General features: G+C 40.2%; 1 protein-coding gene across 6 annotated transcripts in view; it reads right to left on the bottom strand.

Moving 5' to 3' along the window:
• Window positions 1–23,676, bottom strand: part of ELAVL4 (ELAV like RNA binding protein 4) — an 83,044-nt gene that overhangs the window by 51,276 nt on the left and 8,092 nt on the right. Inside the window, exon 1 of one of the 6 annotated variants that reach the window (XM_074597616.1) lies at window positions 14,763–14,980. The exons of 1 other annotated variant lie outside the window; for it this stretch is intronic. In XM_074597616.1, the coding sequence (XP_074453717.1) occupies window positions 14,763–14,810 (48 nt within the window). In that variant the 5' untranslated portion in view covers window positions 14,811–14,980. 4 more of the 6 variants (XM_074597615.1, XM_074597619.1, XM_074597618.1 and 1 more) reach the window with 4 other exon arrangements.

The raw sequence follows: 23,676 nt of genomic DNA, 5'->3' as shown, positions 1-23,676 counted from the left end.
ATGGGTTACAAAAATTAGCTCAGGTTAAAATCCCTTACAACCCCTTGTGTCCCACATGCCACAGACCATAACAAAGGCTGGTGGCGGGGAGGTGTTCTACTTCTGTGCCGGGACAGGGGCATCAATGGCTCCTGCCCACCCGCATCCCCAGGGGTCACCTGCCACCTCCCCTCAAAGGTCTGTACCGTTTTTAAACCGGAACAAAGGCAATGCGGTCAGGCTCTGCCTTCTGAAGGAACATCTATTTTCCTCTTCAGTCACCCTTCTACTTCTGCCAAATTTGTACCAGGCAACTCTGTACCTGAAATCTTACAAGGTCTTTATTTATTTCATCATTCTGTATTGCTCCTTATTCCCTTCTGGCTTTTCATCTGGACCTATTACTTGTTCTTTCAAGATGCATATGAAGACCAATGGAGTCAGAAAACAATCTCAACAGCAAGATAACATCTTTCTTTGATTGATGCTCCAAGCCAGAATTTGATGAAAACATCCTCTTTTTCTCTGTAGATTGCATTTTATTAGGCAGATACCACAAAGGCAATAGGTATCCCAGTGACTGCCTTGTCCCTCTTGAAAAAACAGACGGTGACTAACAAAAGCCATATTTAAAATCTGTGCTAGCAGTGTGATAAAAAAAGAAACACCACCAAAAACATTAAGTATATGAGGCAAACCCAGAAAGATTGGAGAGGGTTTCTCAAAAGCCTGGATACTAGATAATAACAATAATACAACAGTATGGTAGAGACCAACATTTAAGACAGATCCTCAAGTCTAAAGGACATACAGCCTAAAAATACACTGAAATGAAAGCAAAGAAGTTTGAGAAAGTCTTTTCATATTTTTGGTTACTTTCTGAATTTTATTTTTAGCTCAGAATTTTGTTTCCCAATCTACCTGTTGTTTAGTTTACTGACTGTATTACTGAGTTATATATTACTGATCTATAACCGAATTACATTACTGACTCGGGAATGTGTATGTTGCACCGTGTACTGACACAGAGATTCCCACGGGTACATACACGTTCATGTAAGACGCAGACAGCTGCAAGTCTTCAGCTGCTGTAGACCTGTCACAATTCCACTTTATGTTTTTCCCTTTAAGAAAATAATCTAGAATCATTTGCAACCCAAGAGCTTAGACAGTGAAAGCTGTATTACAAAGCCATACTGAAACCTAAAACCATCTACTTACCAGAAGGCAAAGCAAAGCAAGGACAGAGCACGCTCTCCGTGAAGCCTAGGAACATCCAACCCCCCACCACTGCTATTTCTACTGAAGTTCTAGAAAGAAAAGCTACAATTTTCAGAAGCCCTTAAGTGATTTAAGATGCATTAACTTTCACTGCAAAGGGATTTCAGCACCTAAGCCACAAGTTCTTCTGAAAATGTTGACCATATATTTTTCATGCAAAGACAGGCTTATATCAGGCAGGAATGGACGGCTTAGCAAAACCCACACCACAACCAAGATACTTTAAGGCTCTGTCCTCAGAGGACCTTAATGAAGACATACTGGTAAATGCAATTAGGAAACACTAATCAACATGTGTACATCTTGACTGCTGGCAACAACATCTCTATGGATACTGCTGCTTGCAGGTCTGAGAGAGACAGACCCCAAAATAGGACTTAGCTGAACATCATAGCTTCCATCTCCTTCATTAGAAACATTACCTACTGTAAAGTAGCAGCAATATTTCTCTTAAAACTGAACTGGATTAGTAACAAAGATGAAATTCACAGCTTTTCTACAATTCACCTGTAAGCCTACAGCCCTGTACCACACTAACATTGCTTATGGAAATAATCTTTTCATGAAATATAGGTATTCTTGCTTCTGTAACATACCTATGGCAGACAAAGCTACAATGAATTACTCCAAAGTAATATGGCCATGACCATCTTAAAGGTCACAAACAGATAATAAAAGTTGAAGAACTGAGAAATTCTGGTGGAAGAGTGTTCAGAAATTACCTTCTGGTATGCAGGGGCAGCTGTTTACTGCAACGGTCTCACAAAAGGAGTATGTACACAATGGCTCAAATGATAGTAAGTTTTTGTGTACTATATGGGATAAACATCTCAGCAATACTTAAGTTCAAATAATCTCTTGCATAAAAGCATCTATGCTAAACTCAAAGACCCATTACCATAGATTAATAATATATTACTCATCAATAAAGAACAAAATATCGAGTACATATGCATATATCTGTCACAGGTCAGGCTAACAGATTCTAATGGTTTATCCCAGACATAAACTCTATTGATCTCTGTAAGGAAGGGAAACATGCCACAAGCCAAATCAACACCCTCCTTACTCCAATTGCAAAGGTGTCTCCTAAAATTTCCAAATGAAATCACATTCAAATTCACCAAATTCTTATTCAAATAAAAAAAACATACCCTGAACACCAAGAAATTAAAAATCCTCCAAGACGCCTCTTAAAAAAATAAAATAAGAGCAGACCTTGTGGGTAACATGCGCCTGGGTTACGACACAGTTCTGCTAAGGCAGCCAAGCAGGAGCCCTGCCGACCTGGGCTCCTGCTTGGACACAGGGCTTTGTGGGCAGGGTGGGACCCAGGCCACCCCAGCTCTCCTCATACAACATGCATACACAACATTTTGCTTGGATATCAACAAGCATCTGGAAAAATGGCAGCGTTGTTATTCGATATTACTAAACAGAAGCATCCTCATAGCCATAATACACAAGAATATCTTACTCAAGTATTTTAAGAGTCAAAATAACCAAGTTACTCTCCTTTCTGCAGGCTGGTTTTCCCTTACAATCCTCATCGGTCATAAGCAGACTTTTTAAACTTAGAGCTAGATTCACTCCATCCGTATGTTTCACCTCAAAGAAGTAGAACTCAACATGACAGAAGTGACACTGTGTCATTATTAAAACTAATATATCATGTAAACATCCCTGACTGCCAGGGCTTTCAGCCCAGGTGTCCCGGTCCAAGCTGGTGTTGAAATGCTGGAGGAGAAGATGGCTCCTGCAGCGGCCCCAACAGCTACGTATGGCTGCAAAGCTTCTCGATAACCACAGAGAACATCACACAAATAACATTCATTTTTACATATAGCAACGATAGGTAACGATAGAAATTAAACTCAACATTTCTACCCCAGTGAGCATCGACACTTGTGAGCACTTCTTTCAGTAGTTGGGTAATGACAAGCACAGACAATAAAAAAAGGATTCTAAAAATATACTACTCTTTTTCCCTGGATTAGTGTGTCTACAGTTAAATATAAACTGTGCTCTATAAATTATCAAACACAATGTCAAATTCTGAAGTGCACTCTAGAATCTCTTACAGAGCACAGGAAATACAGAAAATGATAATTTTGTCCTGGCCCAGTTAGTCTAAAGAACAATATGCTGCTGCGCTAAATCATGGAGTTAGTTCCCATCCATGGTCACACTAAAAATGGCCACAGCCACCACCGTAGCTGCGCACAGAATTTTTCAGGACCCTCTGCATCAAGCAAAGAGATTAATTCCCTGAACAGCTGCTCTCACAGGAAGGGAATCGACAGCAACATTGCCACAGTATAGCTGGCACACGCTTATTAGGAAGCATTTCCAGCATTCATGCTTTCTGCTAAAAATCAACTTCCCCCTACTCATCTACTGCCAGTAACTTCATTTGGAACAAAGATATGCAGGGAACAGTATTAGAACTATTTTTATTTAAGGAGCATTTGTTTACATGCATTATGACTTCTACCGTGTCATGACTGTGCCTTCTGCTCTACAGAAATTACAGGATGAGCCTTTGCCCACAAGTTCTGCACACAGTAAACCAAAAAGTCACTGACCACCATTCAAAGATCAAGGATGACCAGTAGAAGGCAAACAGAAGTACAGCAATTAATAGCCACATTTATAAATCCTTCAATCAAGTAAAAAACCAGATACCCACAAATATCTCTGATATATCTGATCCCAAATACAGAATGCATTAACACTTCACCACAGCGTAGTGACTTAACAAGGGTGTTTCATGCTGCCGACTCGTGAATTCTGTATTATCAAACTGCTGCTGGCTATGGGAGTCTCCATGCCTGCTTAGGAGGACTGAGAAAAGCCATGGCCTCCTCCCCAGATTAGCGTTCAACCCAGTAAATACTTTTGTCAGTATTTCGCCCATGTGGTTTACTACGATTCTCTCAAACCAGAGCTACTATAAACACATTGACTTCTACACACCTTAAGCACATCAGACACCAAGAGTTTAAATTAATCCATGTATTAAACAAAAGAAACCCCTCAATGCGAAATCTTCCAAGGAAGTTTAGTCTAGCAATAATAATTCTCAAAGTCACAAATATCAGTAAATATCAGTTTTGCTTTTCATAGCAATAGGGAAGCATGGACTTCTGGCAACTGTCCTGACCTGCAGCAGGAGAGAAAAGGGACAGGATAGGTTCCTGGAACTCCCACATCCTTGCTGGACAATTAGACATAATATTACAAGAGGAGTGATATCTACCTTAAATTATAAATTGTGAGTACTGCTGTCTGTGTAGTTTTCCAGTATGCAATAACGAGATATTCACAAAGGGAGGCAAAATAAGAAGGACAAGCTTCCTTCATCCCTCATGTCCCTACAAAAGCTTTTCAACAGCACTCAACCTGTGAATGAATACTTCACAGTGCTCAGAAAAAAAAACCCACCAAAACAACCATCGGCTACTCCAAACGAGCAGGCATGCAGTTACAGGCCAACACACCAGGCCCAAGGGCAGTGTGGTTACCTGCTCCAGCAGCGATCTTTTCATCTCCACATGGAGGGTCAGGTGGGATGTTCTCACCAAACGTCCCTCAGGAAGCAAAAACCAGAGGGAGCTCTTTGGTTTTCCTTCCACAGCTCGGTGAACACAGCCGGGTATTGCAGCGGAGTGGCTGGATCTGAAGGACTATATGCTACTGGAAAGGCTCCAGTGGCATCGCTGCCCTCCGCCAACAACCGAAAATCACTTACGTGGACAGACGCATTACGTGTGGAACCTTCCTGAAGCACTGCAAATGACAGAACCACCTCCCATAGGCATTTACGTCTGTTTTGAAACAAACATACATTATCATATCGCCTTTACCTCCAGGACTTCAGGAGACTCAAAAGCCAAATACACCACCACCACCCCGATTCCGAAAAATACGGGTACATGGCTCCAGACTGGGAAAAATACCAACTGTAGCATCTAAGTGCTTTTATTGCAACAACAAAAAAAGTTTAACATTAAAAGAATAAAATAAATTAAAATAAGTTGTTTGGGTTTTTTTTTTTTTAGAATTCAAGGACATATAATTCCCCATCACAACAGCATTGCTGACGCAACTGCGTGTGCCTTAGCAACAAAGGCGTACTACAGAATTTTATATACATCATGACTCTAAACATTGTCAAAGCCAGGCTCACATTTTACTGTGCAACTAAACCATTTCCCAAAAGGATGTACAAAGGTTTAGCTATCCTTTTTTTTTTTTTAGTTATTTTTTTCTTAATATTCTGCCTTTTCATCCCATTTAATTTAGCATTCCTAACTGGTTCAAAGCATTTCCTCACTTTTACAGATTTTCTTCTTTATTGAGGTGAAAGTGCTCAGATAAGACACAATCAAGGGTAGAACAATAGCTAAAACAGACTCTCAGCTTCCTCCCTACTTTTTGGGGCCCTAAAGAAGTGATAATGCATTAGGAACTATCAAAACCATTAGGGGAAACACGCATTACAGAAAATAAAGATAAACCCAACACTGGTTCTATTGAGCTACTTCTTAATGCAAGCAATGTAAAATGCTACAAAACAGGACAATGTTAGGTAGTTGCAAAAGTTAACTGCATTCTTATTATAATCTCACCTGGAAGTATTTAGTTTCTAACACTGATGTTCCAATGCTATTGCAAACTGTCTGAATACTGAAATAAGTAAACAACAAACAAAAGGTCTCATCTTCAGTGCCCCAAGCTATCATCCAAAACTAGTTATAATTAAAGGTGTGAACAACAAAGTAAGTAACAAACCTACAAAGTCAAGGTTCTGAGAAATTAATGGTCATCACACCACTGCACCAGTTCAAATTTATCACTCATTATCCCCCCGACTAGCAGAGTGCTGTTTCACATATTTGTGACTCCCTTCTCTTTCCTCCAAGCATTCCCTGCCTTTTCTAGATGGCTAATTTTAGACAATTACTGCCTCTGACACATTGAGACCTTTTCTCCCTCCTTTCTTCTTCTTGCTGTAAAGCTAGTGACCTACAAAAGCCCCCTGCACCTAAAATATTCCAGTATTTTACGAAGTAAAGATTGATCATTTTGAGGAGAAAAAGCAAGCAAGCAAATGGGCTTTGAATATCCATTTCTCCAACATCTTCACTTTACATTATCTCAAATGGTTAAGTGTACTCAAAGCCGAGGTACGGGGACCCCCATTAAACACCAGTTTTTATTAGTATTAAATCTATTATACTTGTTGAACTGAAATCTTACCTTTCTCTTTGCAAAATTCTTTAGAAAAAAAACGTGCCTTGCTTTAAAGTTACTTGGAAGTCCTACGCTGCTGGTAACTGGACATTTACACGAACGATTGGGAAGTATTACACTACGCAAATGCCCTTTCCCTTCTCATACAAATCCCAGCATTTTCCTTAGTGTCCATTCAAATGAGAAGCGAAGATACACATGCATGAACACACACAGGAACACACATGCATACTCATCTCTTCCTCCATCCCACTCGGAAAGAAAGAAAGAGCAATGAGAGGGAGAGGAGGGCAATGGGGGAGGGGTGACTTTTCCATCACATATTAGCAAATTTTGCAAAATCTGGCCTATCCTTTACAGAGGTACCACGCTTTCTACCATCGACTCATTCGCAAAAAAGACTCTTTGCGCCCACTTCTCCCCCAAAACCCCCAATGACATTGAAAAAAAATACTGCATTGCAGTATTTGCCAGTGCATCGGAGTGTATCCAGTCAGCTGTCCCACAGACAAACAAATGTACGTTTTAATGTGTCCAGGCATGTAAATGAGTTGTCTAGTGGACACAGACTGCCAAAACAGACAAGTGGATTTGTCAAGTTATCTGCATCTCTCTCACTATAATATTCTCTGCCACTGCCCATTTCTTGCCTGGGGTGTTTGCTGAAATTATTTTGAAAGTGCAAGTTCCCAAAGAAAACAACAAATTCCCCTGCCAGAATATGGGACGCAATCACACTTTATTTCTTTTGAAAAACCTCAGGGTGTGGACTGTCTCTAGGTTATGTACCAACAGTATGACAATTACACACAGAAAATAACCTGCATTTAATTAGTACACTCCCAGCATAGCAAGTAGGAAGGTTGAGGGTAAAAAAAAAAATATTCACTGTAACCTAGAAGATATTCTTTCAAAAAAATTAATACATTACTATATGTAAGATTAACGCAACTGGATTTTCTTTCAATAGAGTCACAATATTTAACAGGACCAAATACAGATGATGAAGACTATTCCAAACCCTTTCAAATGGGATTTTTAAGTATACCCCTTCCAGCTCATTGTAACCATCCTTTGTCACAACAGCTCGGGCTCACTTTGAGAGAGCTCAAAAAGGTAAAATTAATAAAGAGGAAGAAAGCAAAGGAGGCGACCAAGCCAGTCAACAGTGGAGAGGCATCCCTGTATCTAACATGGGAACTTGATCAGTAGAGTACATGGGAACCGGCTTTTAAACTGATGGCTGGTATTCGCCTTGCATCAATATCCAATTGTAAAATTTCATCCTTTCTGACTAGTAGTTCACCAAGACAACAATTTTTTTTAAATAAAGAAAAAACCCAAATCTGTCACATCTAAAGACAACCGCATTTTCTCCACCTTTTTGTCTGAGCAGAAAGAGGTTTTAACATTTTGATCTCTTTATTATCCGTAGCAGCCCAAATTAAATTTCACTAACTTAATAGCTATTTTTCTATACGAGGATCTACAATGCAGTCTTTTATATGCAAAAAGAAAATGTCACTATGTACATGCAGGCTGTATTCATTAATATAATCTTAAAACAAAGAAAAGAGGAAGATCGGGGCAGGAACACGTGCACCATAAAACAAGGATTACATTATTTTAAAATCTTTGTAGAAACACCAAATTGAACAGAAAATGAAAATGTAACTACTAGCTGACAGCTCTTAAAACAAACAATGCAGCTGTGTATAATAAAAGGCACCCTTATTTATTGTCATGACAAAGTTAACAGATTTAGAACACAGTATCTCTGTTTTGGACAGAAGAAAAATTATTTTACTCTCACGTACAACTACAATGCCTGTCAGAATACATCTCTCTGCACATGCACGGACTGTAAAATACAGAATTTCACACACACACACCCCCACCCCCTCAAGACCCCCCCCATTGTAAAGCAGCACAGTTTTCAGAAGGCCATTCAATTACTTCTTCACAGAAAGGACTGCAGCAGAAGCAATACTTAAAACAAAGCAAATTAAAAGGGGGATTTAATTTCTTTTTAGTCGCATTTAAACTAAGCACTACCATTCCTGCCAGAACTTGCATTCAACGTAATCCTGCACCAGAGAAAGGGAAAAAGTGAAAATATCTGAAAATCTGAAGGCAGAAAGAAAGGCGTGTTCTGTATTCTTGCTTTGCTTCTCTTGTGCCTCCTGATGTGTGATAGATGAGCATTTTCTGGGCAACCACATTTTTACATCTTTTACACTACCGTCTATCACTTACTAGTCTACTATGCTTTTTTAACACTTCTAGCCCCAATAGCCTTGTTTAGAGACACACTTCTGCTGTTTCCCATTATTGTTTGCCACCACAATAAGAGACCGTCACAATTAGCAAAATATTCAGTCGCAGTTTAAAAAGTAAAGTTGCCACAAGGAGCCCGACATTGGAAGTGGATATTGCTCCAGCAGATATGTAATAAGACCGTGGCTAAAGGTGGGGCTGGAGACGAAGTGGAGAATATAATCTCGTTATTTTCGTAAATTCCACTCAGCACATAAACCCTAGGATATGGTGAACTCCCCTGAACTGATTATTCTGCCATATAACCATCTGATTTTGTAAAAATACCAATATCACTTAACACAAAATCACTGCTTAGGGTAAATTCATTCTACCTACTGTTCTCATAGGGACATTTGCTGGAAAATTCTAAGAAATGATTTGCAGAAGCTATCAGCTGTGGGAGTTCACTATTATACCTCTGTCAACTTCATTCAATATAATTTACATTTTTTTTTTATACTGCCTCACAGGATTCCTTGCAATTTTTTGCACGTACAATTTCACAGCAGGGAGGGGGAAAAGAAAAAAAAAGCAGCAAGATAACCCTCTTTTGCAGAGGAGAAAGAACAGATGCTTAAAACCAGATTTCTAGAAATCACTGTAAGCCTGAGCCAGAAATGTAATTAACACCTATTTATAAAGAATAATTAAAGTTGTGACTGCCACAAAGAACAGCAGAGATAATCGAGGTAGCCCCTGGTTTGGGGGTTTTGGTTTTTTTTTAGATTTTTTTTTTTTTTTTTTTTTTTTACACTGTTTGCAGTATTCCCACATGATTGCCACCTGCTCCCCCACTCAGCTTCCCCTATGCTCGTTTCCCCGGCAACCTTTCATTGGCTTTTCCTCCCAGCTATCGCTTTCAGTTCGGCTGCTCAGTCTAATCTTATTTGTTTTACACCCATCAAAACAAGCAGCTAGACAAAGACAATCCTGTAAGAATGGGAAAAGACCGTCGCTTTGTTTCCCCGGTTATAATAAATATCCGCGGCAAAAGTCTGCAAAACGTTAAATTGGGGGGGGGGGTGGTAAAGCGGGAGGGGGGAGACACGACAGGGACACCCCCCCAGCATCCCGTGGGGCTGGCAGGAGGGATGGGTATTGTGCGGGTTGGGTCCCAGCCCCCACCCCGGGTCGCCCCGAAGTCCCCGGCAGTTGTATTTGATCATGCCATTTTGCACAATCTCTAAGGAAAGCACAAAAGATGGGATGGAGACGAGCACCGTCTCTTGCCAGCAGAATATCGTCTAAAAATAGAAATACTATTTTTCACATAAATGGCTTTGACTTCTCCCGGCATTTTAAAAAAGCACAAAACAACACGGCTCCCACCCCCCCACCCAGCCCCCCCAGCCCCCACCCCGACACAAAAAAAACACACCCTTCCACCCATCCACCCCTCCATCCATCCATCCTCTACAGCACCGGCTCCATTGGAAACGCAATACCTGAATTCTAGAGGCGATTATTAGGTTTGTATTTAAGGCTGGTGTAATAGAAACGGAGATTAAAAGGCATCATCGGCTGCCTGCTCCGCCAGGCACATGCGGTACAACGACACCGTGACTGTCAGCAGAGACCATCCTCGCTCGACTGAAATGCAACGTTCAATGGAAACGCCGTCAAGTGCCATCACAGTTAGACACATTAAATAGATATATAGATATATATACACACACAGGCAGACATATCCCCCCCCCCAAAAAAATAATAAACAAGGCGCTCTAATTTTATTTTATGACTCACAATCTGCCACCCCGAACAAAAGAAATTCGCGAGGCACGCGAGAAGCGAGACAAAACCCCACGAGCAGGCTCTCCCCGTTCACTTACCATTTTCAAGCCATTCCACTCCATCTGTGATCACAAAGATGGACCCTTACAGCCCCTCACAGAGTCGAAAGCAAAAAGAGCGTTATGTAAAAGCTGACATTCCTTCTTACAGCGCTGCTGCCCAACGATGCAACAAAATCGACATATACTAGGCGCTGCAACACATACAAGCCTCCTCCTCTTTTTATGAGGTCATGACAGGAAACTCTTTGAAATACAATATGCAGCATTTACTGAAGCTCATATAAATCACCCTCTTTTAAAATTACCATACCTATTGCGCAGTCCACCAAAAGAAAATTACCAATCTCAAGGCTTTTTTTTTTTTTTTTTTTACCACCACCGCCCCCCCCCCAGGATTTTGCTCTGCATTTGTACCTCCAAAATGTCAATGTGGAAATTAACTCCCCCCCTTCCACCACTTAAAAAAAAAGCCTCCTTTCCTTTTGCATTTCAGTTAGCCACATACCAGCCTTGCATTAGAAATGAGCATTTTTTTTTTCCTTTATTCTGAGAGAAATCGCTATTACCTTAAAATGACAAAGTATATCCTTTATTAAAGGATACGCACACATTAAATATGAAAGAGAGTGGAGAGAGAGAGAGGGAGAGAGAAAGGGGGGGGAAGAGAGAGAGATCATGTACAAACAAATCAGTAGCAGAAAACTAAATTCATGTGAAAACACAGACTGAGAATGATGCAGATTTGGGGGAAAAAAAAATCTGTATGTTAGCTTCTATATCTACCTCTATATAAACCCGCTACGATCAGATTTTAAATCTACTAATACCTACCATAACCATTCTTAATGGCAAATATTGGGTCTTGAAAGGCTTCAACTCTTCTACAGATTTGCTAAAGGTTTCAGGGAATTATTTTTATTGTTATAGATATATAAATATATATTTTCTCTTAAAGATCCACAAAGCACACTGCTAGACGTTTGCGCAGCGAGAATAATTAATATTAATAAATAAGATAACGGTTGGTTGGCTTTTTTGGCTGGCTTTTTTTTTTTGGATTTTTTTTTTTTCTCCTGTCTGTTTGTGCAGGCTGGGGTGCGGCGGTGCGGGCGGTGCGCGGAGGGGCCGCGGCGGCGGCGGGCGTGCGGCGGGGTGCGGAGCAGCGCGGAGCGGCGCGGAGCGGCGCGCGGCCCTGCTGGCACTGGCGGGCGGCCGCTCCCCTCCGCTGCCATTTATGGCGCCATCTGTCAGCCGGCGGCGGGCGCTGATTGGCCGCCGCCGCCGCGCGGATGGGGAGGGGAGCGGGGGGGGGCGGAGGGGAGAAGGGAGGGGGGGGGGCGTTGCGACATCAGGTGCTATTGAAATTAGCCGCTGCCAGATTGACAATGTTAATGATTTGGTGACCTCTACAACAACAGAGACCAGATTTCTGAACTGCTGCTTGTGTCTAGTAATTAAGGGCCGGTTGAAGAAACAACACGCATCCCTGTATTTTTTTTTTAATTTTTTCTTTTTAAATTTTTTTTTTAAATTTTCTTTTTTTTTTAACCTCTTCCCACCCCACCAGCACAGGAGCCCTGGGCCACAGCGATGTCATACCTCGGCCATGCTTCAGTGCCTACATCTTCTTACCTCCCGCATGCCCGGCTCCCAGGTCCGGCGTATTTTAACTACCTTATCTTTTTCGACAGTTGCTTTCCGGAGAAATGCATATTTAATGATCTGCCTCTAGGCTTAAAGGCACAACAAAAGCACTTCGACATGCATTTAAAGCTGCATTTATTTTCAGGTGCTATTGATTTTAATAATCAACCCATCTCTCCTTCCTTCAGCCCTGTGAGGTTTTTTAAAATACATATTTTTAGAAGTGGATTTGATATTGCTGCCACTTGACGCTGTCTAAGGCACAGCAGACACCTATTTATCAGAGCGCTCCCCCTGAACGACAGTAGTATTTCAGAATTATTTCACCACCTCGCTTCATTATTGTTCAGCTCTACAGGAAATAAAACAACGGCAAACTTTGGGCATTTAAAAGAATTTTTTTTTCCTCCCCAGCCTTAGAGAGGGACGTGCTTAACTTAACAATGCACACTCATTAATCCTCCACTCCCTGCCACTGACAAACTAACAAAACTTCACTTCCCAACAGCAGTTTTTTTACCCTCTCCCAACCACAGCAAGTTTATTAAAAATTCTCACAAGTTTGGAAGCAATCGTTTTTCTCTTAGTTGGAGTTATTTTCCTAAAGCATGTTCCGGCCAAAGTAAGGCAGCATGGCACCCTGTAATCGCAACTAACCTTGAATTTACGTTCCTCTCAACTAAAGCGACTGAGTATCACGCTATTAACATACGTAGGAATCATTTAATTTTACCACTCCCATATTCATTTCAACAGCCAAATGTTTCTTGAAAAAAATAAATCGGTATCATCACAAGCGTTTTTAAAACATAAGAACTAAAAAAGAAGAAAGCTAGGATGGGCCACGTTATAAGCTCACTTAGCTCTTTCCTGCAGAAAGAAAACCTGGCTACAAACCACCAAAGCCATTTTCAAAAATGTGTTATCAGATAATCATTGTTCTAGAAGTGTTTGGGTTTTTTTTGAAGTATAAATATGCCCTCTGAACTGCTAAGCTCTGAACTGACATTCTGTACATTTTAAATTTCTTTAAACCACAGACATGCTCAAATACACACACACAGACTAAACACACCAAGAAAACACATGAAATACAGTAAGCTTACAAAAAAATCTAGCTACAAACAGACCAAGCAAGGAGAAAAATGGCATTTAAAAGACATCATAGAATCATTTGTGGAATAAGCACTGAGAATTCCATTAAAATATGAACAATGTAAAAGGCTGCAGAGGATTTCTCTCACCATGCATCTTTTTGAGACCATTTGTAGCTTTGCAAAAACTAGTAGAGAATAAACTAGCTCTGAAGATAGATTTCCTAACTCAAATATTTAAGTGACCTGGCAGACTGAACACACAGGCATCAAAATGCTACAGAGCTAGTATATTACCATACATTCTTGTGCAAATATACGTCGAATATTAAAGTTAGATTTGTAATGCAAATTTTTACTTAAGGTCTCTTCAGGGTTTAGTAACACCGAAGAAGGCACCCAGAAATTATTTTTAAGTCTTTTCAACTTCAGCCTACTTTGTTACTATAAATTCGTTATGCATATCAAAAGATTCAGCCATTTTTCTGAAACAATAATTGCACGCCGCTCCTCTAAGAAAAAATTAGCTATCTTATCCGTCTATAAATCCAGGTACTCTGCAGACTGACCACTTTCCCCCCCAAAGCACCCCACACACGCAGTCTTTCCAAGGAACACTAAAACAAACGCTCAAACGTCCTCAGAGGCCTCTCTCCGTAAAGACAAAGGCAGAATCCTATTGTTGAAAAAGTCAACCTTATTCTCGTGTTTCCAACAGTACCATTTATCTGTCAGGGTAAGGGACTGACCACCGCACCACGGTTGTGACACATTTGTAAAGCATCAGATTCTCAATAACAATCTCTCCAGCATCAGCCAGCAAAGCCCCTGAGCAAAGCATATTTTTAATGCAATCTTCCATCCCCGCAAAAAAAAGAAACTTGTCTTAAACAGCTAATCCAATATCAAAATGAAATCACAGGGTTGTTTTCCCAGCCCCCCCCTCCCTCTCCTTACCATAAATGAGCAGTTTCTTGACTCATTAATGACAGTTTCCCTTAAAAGAAGTGATCTCATATCACTGAGCCCCTCTCCACCACGCATACATCCCAAAGGTTGCGGGTATCTTAGCATCAGTAGCCGCTAGCAAGCTCTCTCATACAGAGCCCAGATGGACTATACCAGAAGCCAATTCAGCGTTAATAACTACCTACTCTGTGCAGTTTAGAAGCCTTACGTGGCATAATGTCCTAGGCAACAGCAGCCGATTGAAACCGCAAATAAAAGACAACCCAATTCTCCAAAAGCATCAAAAGGAAAAAAAAAAATAATAAATTGAAGAATGATTTTTTTAAAAAAATCTTACTTTCATAAGATTAAACTGAATCCTTCACAGACATATGAAAAAGGAGAGAAAAAAAACAGATGCTGCCCAGAAAAAGTGACAAAATATTACCTCATTATTTAACAAAGCAGCATTAAGCGTCCTGCTGATTTCAAACATCTTGCCACAGATTTTGGTTAAGAGAAACAGAAAGAATCCTTTGCAAGCCCTCTGTCTGCAAAGGGTTCTTCAATTTTCTTGCGCACAACAGAATAGTCAATATGTTATTTCCCTAGAGTTCGCACATTAAAACATCTAGTCAGTGAGCTGAATTTTCCCCTTATCACACTGTAGACTCCTGTTATATGTACTGCTCTCTTTGCAAGATTAGCCTGCCCCAAACATGGCTGTTGTTTAAACTATTCTTTAAAGTAACAGTTCACTCCATAACCACCAGGTGGGCAGTGTACACAGATTCAAGTAACCATCTTAAAGATTTTTCTTGGAATAGCTGCTGGTTTTGATATACAGCATAAATCCCCCCTACACTTATCAAGAGGGAGGAAGAAAAAAAAAATTCTTTTGCACTGTTTTATGCCCTTTCCTCCCCAGAAGCAAGCCCACACAAACAAAACTCACTAAAATCACTTCACTTTTACCCCTGATTATTTTTTTTAAAGGGACCTTAAAATTTATACAGGAGCAGTTCATTCGGCAAAAGTGAACTAAATGACAAAACCCAACCAGTTGTGATAACAAAGTGTAATTAAAAGGGAAAGCACGCCCATAGAAATGGTCTGTACTGCAGAAGAAACAATATTAGCATTAAGTTCAGCACGACAGTGTTCTTTCATGGAAACAAAAATTCAGCATGTAAATAATTCACACGTGGGTAGAGTCTGTTAGAAAATACGAACTATATCTTCAAGCAAATTTGAAGACAACTTGATAAGATACTGCTATGACGTATTTTCGCCTAAATTCACTTACAAAACCACTGTTGCACGCGTCAGAGCACAAGACTGAAATATACAGAAAGAATCCAGTTTTCAACAGCACCCAAGTCCCCCAAGTTATCAAACTGTCCCCTTTCCTACATGTCTGCAAGCTGTTTAAGTTTTTTCTTTTTATTGCACTTTGAGGTCAAATACCTCAAGGAATACTTCCATTACTTAAAAAAAAAATACAAATTCACTCAACGCTCTACAGCAACACCCAGAGGCTTGAATGGGATTGGGATCTCTGTGTTAGGTGCTGTACAAACACATTCAAAAAGTCATTTCATACCGAAGGGTATACAAACAACGTTTACAAGACTGAAGCACAAAGCAAGAGGTGGGAGAAAGAACAATAAACAAAGAGCATCACAAAATGTCTTTACCAGCTGGGATGAATCGGTGGAGAATTAAGGCATCTCTGGCAACGACCAGCTCTACAGCAAAACCCAAAAGGTTATTTACTGAGGTTAAAGAATAAATGCACTATCTGGACAAGGGCTTCTTCAGATTTATCACCTACAAAGTACCATCACCCAATTCTTTCATTTATGGCAATCCTTGCTGAGTAAGTATATGCAGAGTAGTGATTTTCTTTGTTGGCCTTTAACTAATATTAAAGTGATGCAGTAATGACTTAACCTTCTTGAATATGTATTGAGTTTCAAGTCATCCCTTTTTATATGAGGAGAAAGGTTATTTGCATCGATTTCTGTTTGCATGAAATAAGCTTATTTTCTCATTCACCATATGCCTTGAACACTAATTAAAAGTGTCACTTTCTTCTAATGTAAAAACGTAATCATTTAGTAAATAAGTATTCTTGGCTTTTTGGTCTTTGTGATAATCTATTTAAGGACTATTTATTTCCAGGTAACTTCAGTGCTTTGATTACCACACACTCCTCTGATTTAGAGAGAAGTGTTTTATAACTATACTTTTTTCCAAATAAGAAGAAAAAAATAAATCTAGAAGTGCATCTTTAAGGACCCACACTCCTCTTACCCCGAGGCAAATCCATCCAATCAATATGAAACCATTCACATGCCACCATCTGCCAAGCTGTAGAGCAATGTGGCTGGAACAGACCTCTTATAAAGCAGCAGTGGTCTCATTTTCAGTCTATTAGGGAAGCACCAGAGCTCTCATGTGCAAGGACACAGAACTCCAACTCACACCCTCTCACACCAGTTTCCCCGTGCACTGCTGCAGGACTCCCGTAATTTTTTTTCTGCTTGAGTCTTCATGCTAATCATCAAAGGAAGAGGGAGGAGAAAATGATCAGTAACAGCCCTATTTCACTGCAGTACAAAATAAAGAACTCTGTTTAATTCTATCCTAATATGATTATAGCAAACCATTTAAATGCTGCTGCCTGCAAACTACAACCTGGCATTTTCCATCACCTCATTTTCCACTCTTCCAGAGGACTAAACATTTACACCTAGAACTGTGTTATTCTTTTCCAAGACATTCGTATTATAAAGTTAATATTTAATTCTGATCAAAGAGTGTTTTGTTGTTTGACAGAGGGAAGGGTGCAGGTGGATTAGGAACAAAGGAGATGCATCTGAGAGTAGGAGATGGATTTGAACTACAAAATGATTTAATAGAAGACAATGGGCTGGGAAAGGACATTACATGATGCAAGCACAAGGGTTTGCCCTATGCAATAATTCAAGAGACTCTGCAGAAACAGTCTCCAATCCACGGTACCACATCAATGCTATCTTTAACAACACCAAGCTCACACACAGCCTTTTCATCAGCAGATCGCAGTAATTTAAAATATCCTCCACCACCTATACCACTGACTAGCTAAAAAAAGAACAACAGAAGAAAGAGGGAACATGAAGGGGTGCAAAACCCTTACAAAGGTACAGAGAGAAGAAATGAACTACTTTAAAAGCCATCCATGAAATAAAAAAAATGCAAAAAAACTAAACTTGCAATTCAGTGCTGCCAACTCAGGTGAAAGAGCCAGGGCCAAATTTTTCATGGCACCTAACTCAAAGTCAGACTTCAGGAAAAACAACAGAAACAAAAAAAGTAATCAGTCCAATTAAGCAGACTTCCCTTCTCTTTATGTGTGTGCAGGAGATGGTATAGACCAGGGGGAGGTAGAGGGAAAAAACAATGGCTAAACAGGTTATTTACCTATACAGTAAGGTTATTTCCACTGTTATTTGAACTGCTTACAACCAAGTGTATATATAAACAACAACATAGTTTGTTTAGCTACTGAATAGTTTAAAAAGCAACCAGCAAAGTAAAACACCATACCAACTAGGAGCAGGTGATCAAGCCTGTAGCACTGCACAGTGTTCTTCAGGTAACTGCTCTTTAAGGTTAGTGAATTCATGTATTTCATGAAGAGTCAAATTTTTAAGGTTTCACTACAAAATACCTAAATCATGATAATTAAACACTACCCACAAAAAAGAAAAGACTGAAATAGCATAAATTTTTTGAGGAAATAGTAGGTGAAAAACGTGACTGACATGGTTTGGAGCTTTTATTAGTTTCTTTTATTTGATGATCCTCTTGGGACCTGTCCCTGCCTCCTCTTCTGTCCCTGCTGTGTTCCCCACTGACAAGCTGTACAAGTTCTGCTACTGATGCAATGTACTACCTGGTGCACTGAGATTCCTCCTATGCTGGGGAGATTAAATGTGCCACAGATGTACCTGGAAAAATTATCACCTTTTTGATCTGTGCCCAGAAAGAAAAACAACAACTACAAACAAGAGTAGTTAGACACCTAGCTCCTTAAAGACATCTGGAATGAAAAGACACTAGATGCAAAGCCAGACAAAAACCCCTCCTATACACTTACAACCCTCAATGAGGAATTTAGACACATGAAGCTTAGGCAAGTAGCCACAGTTCCCACAGAAATCACACTTCAGCTGCTTTTGCACAAATATGCTATTTAATGTTGCTTGCCCACTTTCTCTTTCTTGCCTTATGAGATGTGTGATTTGGATGCTGCATAGCTGCTCTAAGCATCACACACCAATCTTCCAAAGATGTGTGTATTTGCAAATCCCACTGTGGATACTTATGTTTGAACACTGGGAGACTGGAAGAAAACTCTCCAGGGCACTGCAGAGCAGAGGTAACGAAATGAATAGATGTAAATAGCTCTGATGGTGAGAAAAGTCTTAGTGATAGGAAACACATCCTCATTTTCAAAACCGAAGGCTGGGCATCCATGCAGATTTAGGCATGGGTGTATGCCAGTGAATAATCTCAGAGGTTTCCTGTGAGCATCCGGGTACAGGCCAACCAGGGAGGTGGGCCAGCATCGCTGCTACAATGCAAGAAGGGTTTGGAGAAGATGATTCAGCACCTTCCCAGCACATCTAGAGGCCAGTAGTATCCTTGGCATCTTGGCTCCACGCTCCTCTCCTGGCTCCTAACTGATGCTTTGCAAAACACAGCATCCACTCAGTCACACAGTACATCTTGGCTGGACAATTTTTTCAATGCATTTTAAAGAACCCACAGTCAGTGCTGCTAAACTGAAAAGCAAGAGGCCATATATATGCTAGGTAAACATGTTAATAGAGCAATAGGAGGTATCATCAATTCTTGCCCCCCTTCCCAGCTCTTCTACTTTGGGCGCAGGAATATACCTTTCAATGATTTCAGTCCCCTGATTTTGCTCTCTTCCTTTTAAATTTAGAGATATTAAAACTTGTATTCAACATTAGATATCCTAAATTCTACAGCTTGCTTTCCTATCACTACAAGCAGGATTTGACCCTACCTACAGAGAGAGTTAAAGCATTTCTACATTGCTGTCTATTTTGTATAGTTAGCAAAGTTTCAACTGAGCACAAATGAAGACGTTTTCAAAGATTTATGACTGCATTTTTAAAATGTATTTACTTGTAAATAATGAAAGGACCTAGACACCGAAGAAGTCTAGAGACTTACCAGGGAGATTTACATGAGTTCAGCCATTTTTAACGTGCCTATGTATGAGCACAAAAACCCTCATAAAATATGTGAGCAGGGTCTTTCAGCCAGCATTGCCTAATTTTAGACAAGTTGATGGATTTGCTTTAAACCAATCTGTAATGCAGTGTGCTATGTGCCTTGCACTCAGGCCAAATAATATCAATAAGAACAAAGATAAAAACCTGAAAGAGGGATTAATGTGCTGATGTTTCCAAGCTTTGAGACAGCGATCAGAAAAAGATCTGGGGAAGAGTGTGAGGTGACTGGATCAGAAAAGAGGTACAGCAGGAATCAAAGGAGACCGACAAGCAGCACGCGGAAGGGTTGTGTCTTCTGCAACTTGCAATTACACAGGAAGGATGCAGAACCAGGGAAGATATACAAAAGAGAATAAAGACAATAAAAAGTGTCAAGAGCTATTAATTGTCCCAATTACTTCTCATTAGAACAGCTGGCACTTACATACAGTATTGTAGTAACAGTAAGCAGAATGTAAATAAGTACTACAATTTCATATACAAAAAAAACCTCTCACTATCACATCTGGGTCAACCCTATCATGCAATCTATTCTCAAACCCAGGGTGCTTAAAAGGAAAAAAGTTTAAAATGGCTTAGCTAAATAAATCAAGCTTGCCTCATGCTCCAAAGCTTATACTTGCATTTGCAAGTCTCCGGATTGAGCAACTTCCTGTGTACATCTACTTTATTCTACTCCTTGAAAAATAAGGGTTAAATAAGCCACCTTAGTAAGGTACCCCAGAACTCAAGAGGTAAACTGCTGTCTCATACAACTCTTTAGTGTATAATTTAGATTACAGAAATGACAATTTTATAACAATAAGGAGAACAAAGAAAGTAAAATACAGAGAGGGTAAAAGGGAAAAAATACAGAGCAGATGCAATATTTAAGGAAGAACCCATGCTAACTCTGAACACTCTATACTGACACAAGCAGGAAGGGCCTAAAGAAAGGCAACTAAAAAAAATCATCTGTGGCTCCTCTTGCTCTCTACAGTTCATGGAGCTATTGTCTTGGGATCTGGACAACTCTGGTCAGGAAGCCCTAAGGTTTTCCTACCCACTTCTCACAGATTTCCATGTGCATTTATGGTTTTCTCTAAGCTCCTCTTTGCAAAATATCAGACATATCTCAGCAGATGATTTTTAGCTTCCTTTAAAGTAGGGCGGATGAAGAACAATGGGTATTTTTAGCATTCAAAGCCATTCAAAATGTGTTAGTAGCTACAAGAATTTTTTGAAGGATAAACTTCCTAATAAATAACTTTGGTTACAATTACTAAGCAATACATATTTGGTGCTTCAGTTTCAAGAGACCTGTACAGCTGCGTGGCAGAAGCTGGTACCCAAGAGCCAGTTTACTTCTGCTCTGGACTGCCTCTTCCGCAGCCACAGGCAATATGTTTTCTTCATTACTTCAGACTGACTTCTAACTCAACAGGCAGGTAAGAGGTGAAGCTTTGGGTTTTTTCCAGTCTGTGGACAAAAACTGTACATGATACAGTAAGCTCTTATCAATCCTGGAGTAGCATGGATGAATTTACCTCAACTAAGGTTACACACCTGCAGGAGAGCTAGTCTCTCCAAACTCCCTTTTACAGGCAATTACGGGAAATGGACACTTCCAAGGCACAATTCATCGGGAGCATCTGTCCTGCTCCAGAAGTCTCTTTCAGAGCAAGATAAATCACACTCTTGACTTTGCTGGCTATGCAGTGGCAGCAGATCTCCAGTGACCACAAAGGGAGCCTAACTCAGGTAGAAAGTCCATCTTTGGTCAGACCTATCCCACCATGGGTTGACCAAGGGACCAAAGCAGATTGTCTCCAGTTGATGCTCACCTAAATACAAGGTTAACTGAACTCTGGCCACCCTGGGGGCTCTTACCACCACAACACAATCTTTGAGTACAAGTAGTGATTCAAGGAAGGGAAGCTTCAGATAGTCCAGGGAACCAGAACACAGATCAAGACACAAAGCCAACACTAAAGTAACAGCTACAGAAAACAAATCTTGCAAGACTATGCTGGGAAAAGCCTAACATCTCTGGAAGCACACAAGCCACATGCATCTTATTTACCAAAAGAAAAAAAAACCTCACCAAGGTTTATTTCATGAACTCTAGGCTAGATGCTCTCTCTTTATAACAGAAGCTTTGATTCTGGACTGTAACTCCATACGGCAGAAGCCTCAAGAAAAAAAAGGGTTCCAGTTCATCCCATTTATGACTGTTGGGAAAAGCAACAATCACATCAAAACAGCTACTCTGAAAACCTATCTAGCTACAGGCCATCACCCTGCAGTTTAAGAGTATTTCACTCCATTGCTTGAACACATTTATATTCTTCCAGGCAGTTTTCCTGATGTTTTATAAGGATTCCCCAATGCAACAACAAACAATATTTCTTTTAATAGTATCACTGGATGCGTCGTAACCCGCATCGAGGGACACCCTGCTCTGCTCAGATAAAACTTAATTGTTCTTCTGACATCGAACAATGAAGGAACTTTAAACTCACCTAATAAATGAAACAGGCCTTTATTTTTAACATTTTCCATAGCCCCAATGCCTACAGAAGCATGTATCAATTGAAAAATTCACTTCAAAAATTGTTTGAAGAGAGTACAGATAACCAACATACACCTAGTGAGCAAAGAACATATTTACTTTTTTAAATGGTGTCAAATAGAGATTAGATTTTATTCTGCTGTGATAGAGGTCCTACTTCCGTGGGTAAAGGAAAACTAGGGATCAGTGATGCTGTGGAACATTTTACAGAGAAAATTTCAACTGCTGGCAACAATTGGCAAAATCCCTACAGCATGTCTGTATTGTCTCTTTCCCCAGGTTATTTCCTTCAGTTTCTATTGCCTGGATGATCTTTTGCATTTTGACAAAACATCAGATAGTATAGGTGCACACCACAAAATGATGTGGTTGGCTAATGGAAATTTCAGCTCATGACCTTTTAGGTTAATGACCCTATTTAAATTTAGGACACAGTGAAACTATTAACCAATTGCTCCCACTGACCCCACTGGTAACTGGAAGATGGTCAACACTGAGAATGAGGCCAATTATTTAGGTGTTATGATCTGTTCAGGAAGCCACCCTACTCAGCCTGTTCAGAGACTCCCCCAGGCTGGTGGATGATGACATGGCTTTATCTGTTCCTGCCTCTGTCACTTCTCAGCTGCCATATGCTAGGGCACGAAGACTTCAATTCTTGGGAAACTCCTACTAATGCAGAACACCCCTCAGCAACCCAGATTACTTTACACACACCAAATGTTTTCTTTTGCTCTTTCCACTGACATCAGTCAGGACCTAATAAGTTCAAGACTCCAGCCTTCATCATCAAGAGCCTCCATACCCATGGCCTGTGCCCATGACACCCCAAGCTATGGGAACTTCCATGATAAAGACTGCAGCTCTGCACATGTTGCTGACAGATGCAAAATTTCCTCAAGTAATGAACTCCCTGAATCTCATCACTTGCTGTTCCATGTGGCAAGCAGGGCCAACCTTTCCTTCTGTATCATAAGATCATAACAGCAATTTAAAAAAAATAATCTGTCAAAATAGATGCTATTGCACATTTCATAAGCTTCTAAGTAATGAACGAAGGAAAAAAAGACACTCCACAGATAGTCACATCAACTACACAAACCAAAATAAGACCAGATACTAAAATTGAATGTTGGGAAAAACAACATGTAAGCTTACACAGTAATATCTTGCTTCAAATGGCTTCCACAAGTCCCTGATAGAAATAATTTTAAAAACACTGCAATCAAGCTTAATGTTTTAATTTATTCAGCTATTTAGGAAACCAGAAAAAAAAACACTTGACAATTTCTACACAAGAGACTGCTTGTAAAATCCAGATTAAGATGGACAGGCCAGATGCTCTGGTGTACTCAATTTACTCATCAACACCTCCCTACCCTGTCCACAGGCTCAGCCTAACCATTCTGTTACAGCTTAACTGCTAAGCATCAGAGCTGATGGGTTAACAGAAGAGAGGAAAAAAACACTTGTCAGTGGATGACAGTCCCACACCA

This window comes from Larus michahellis, chromosome 8, assembly GCF_964199755.1.
Source record: "Larus michahellis chromosome 8, bLarMic1.1, whole genome shotgun sequence".
Classification (NCBI taxonomy): Eukaryota; Metazoa; Chordata; class Aves; order Charadriiformes; family Laridae; genus Larus; species Larus michahellis.
Note: the sequence above shows the minus strand (reverse complement) of the source record. Positions and strands in the feature narration are given on the sequence as shown.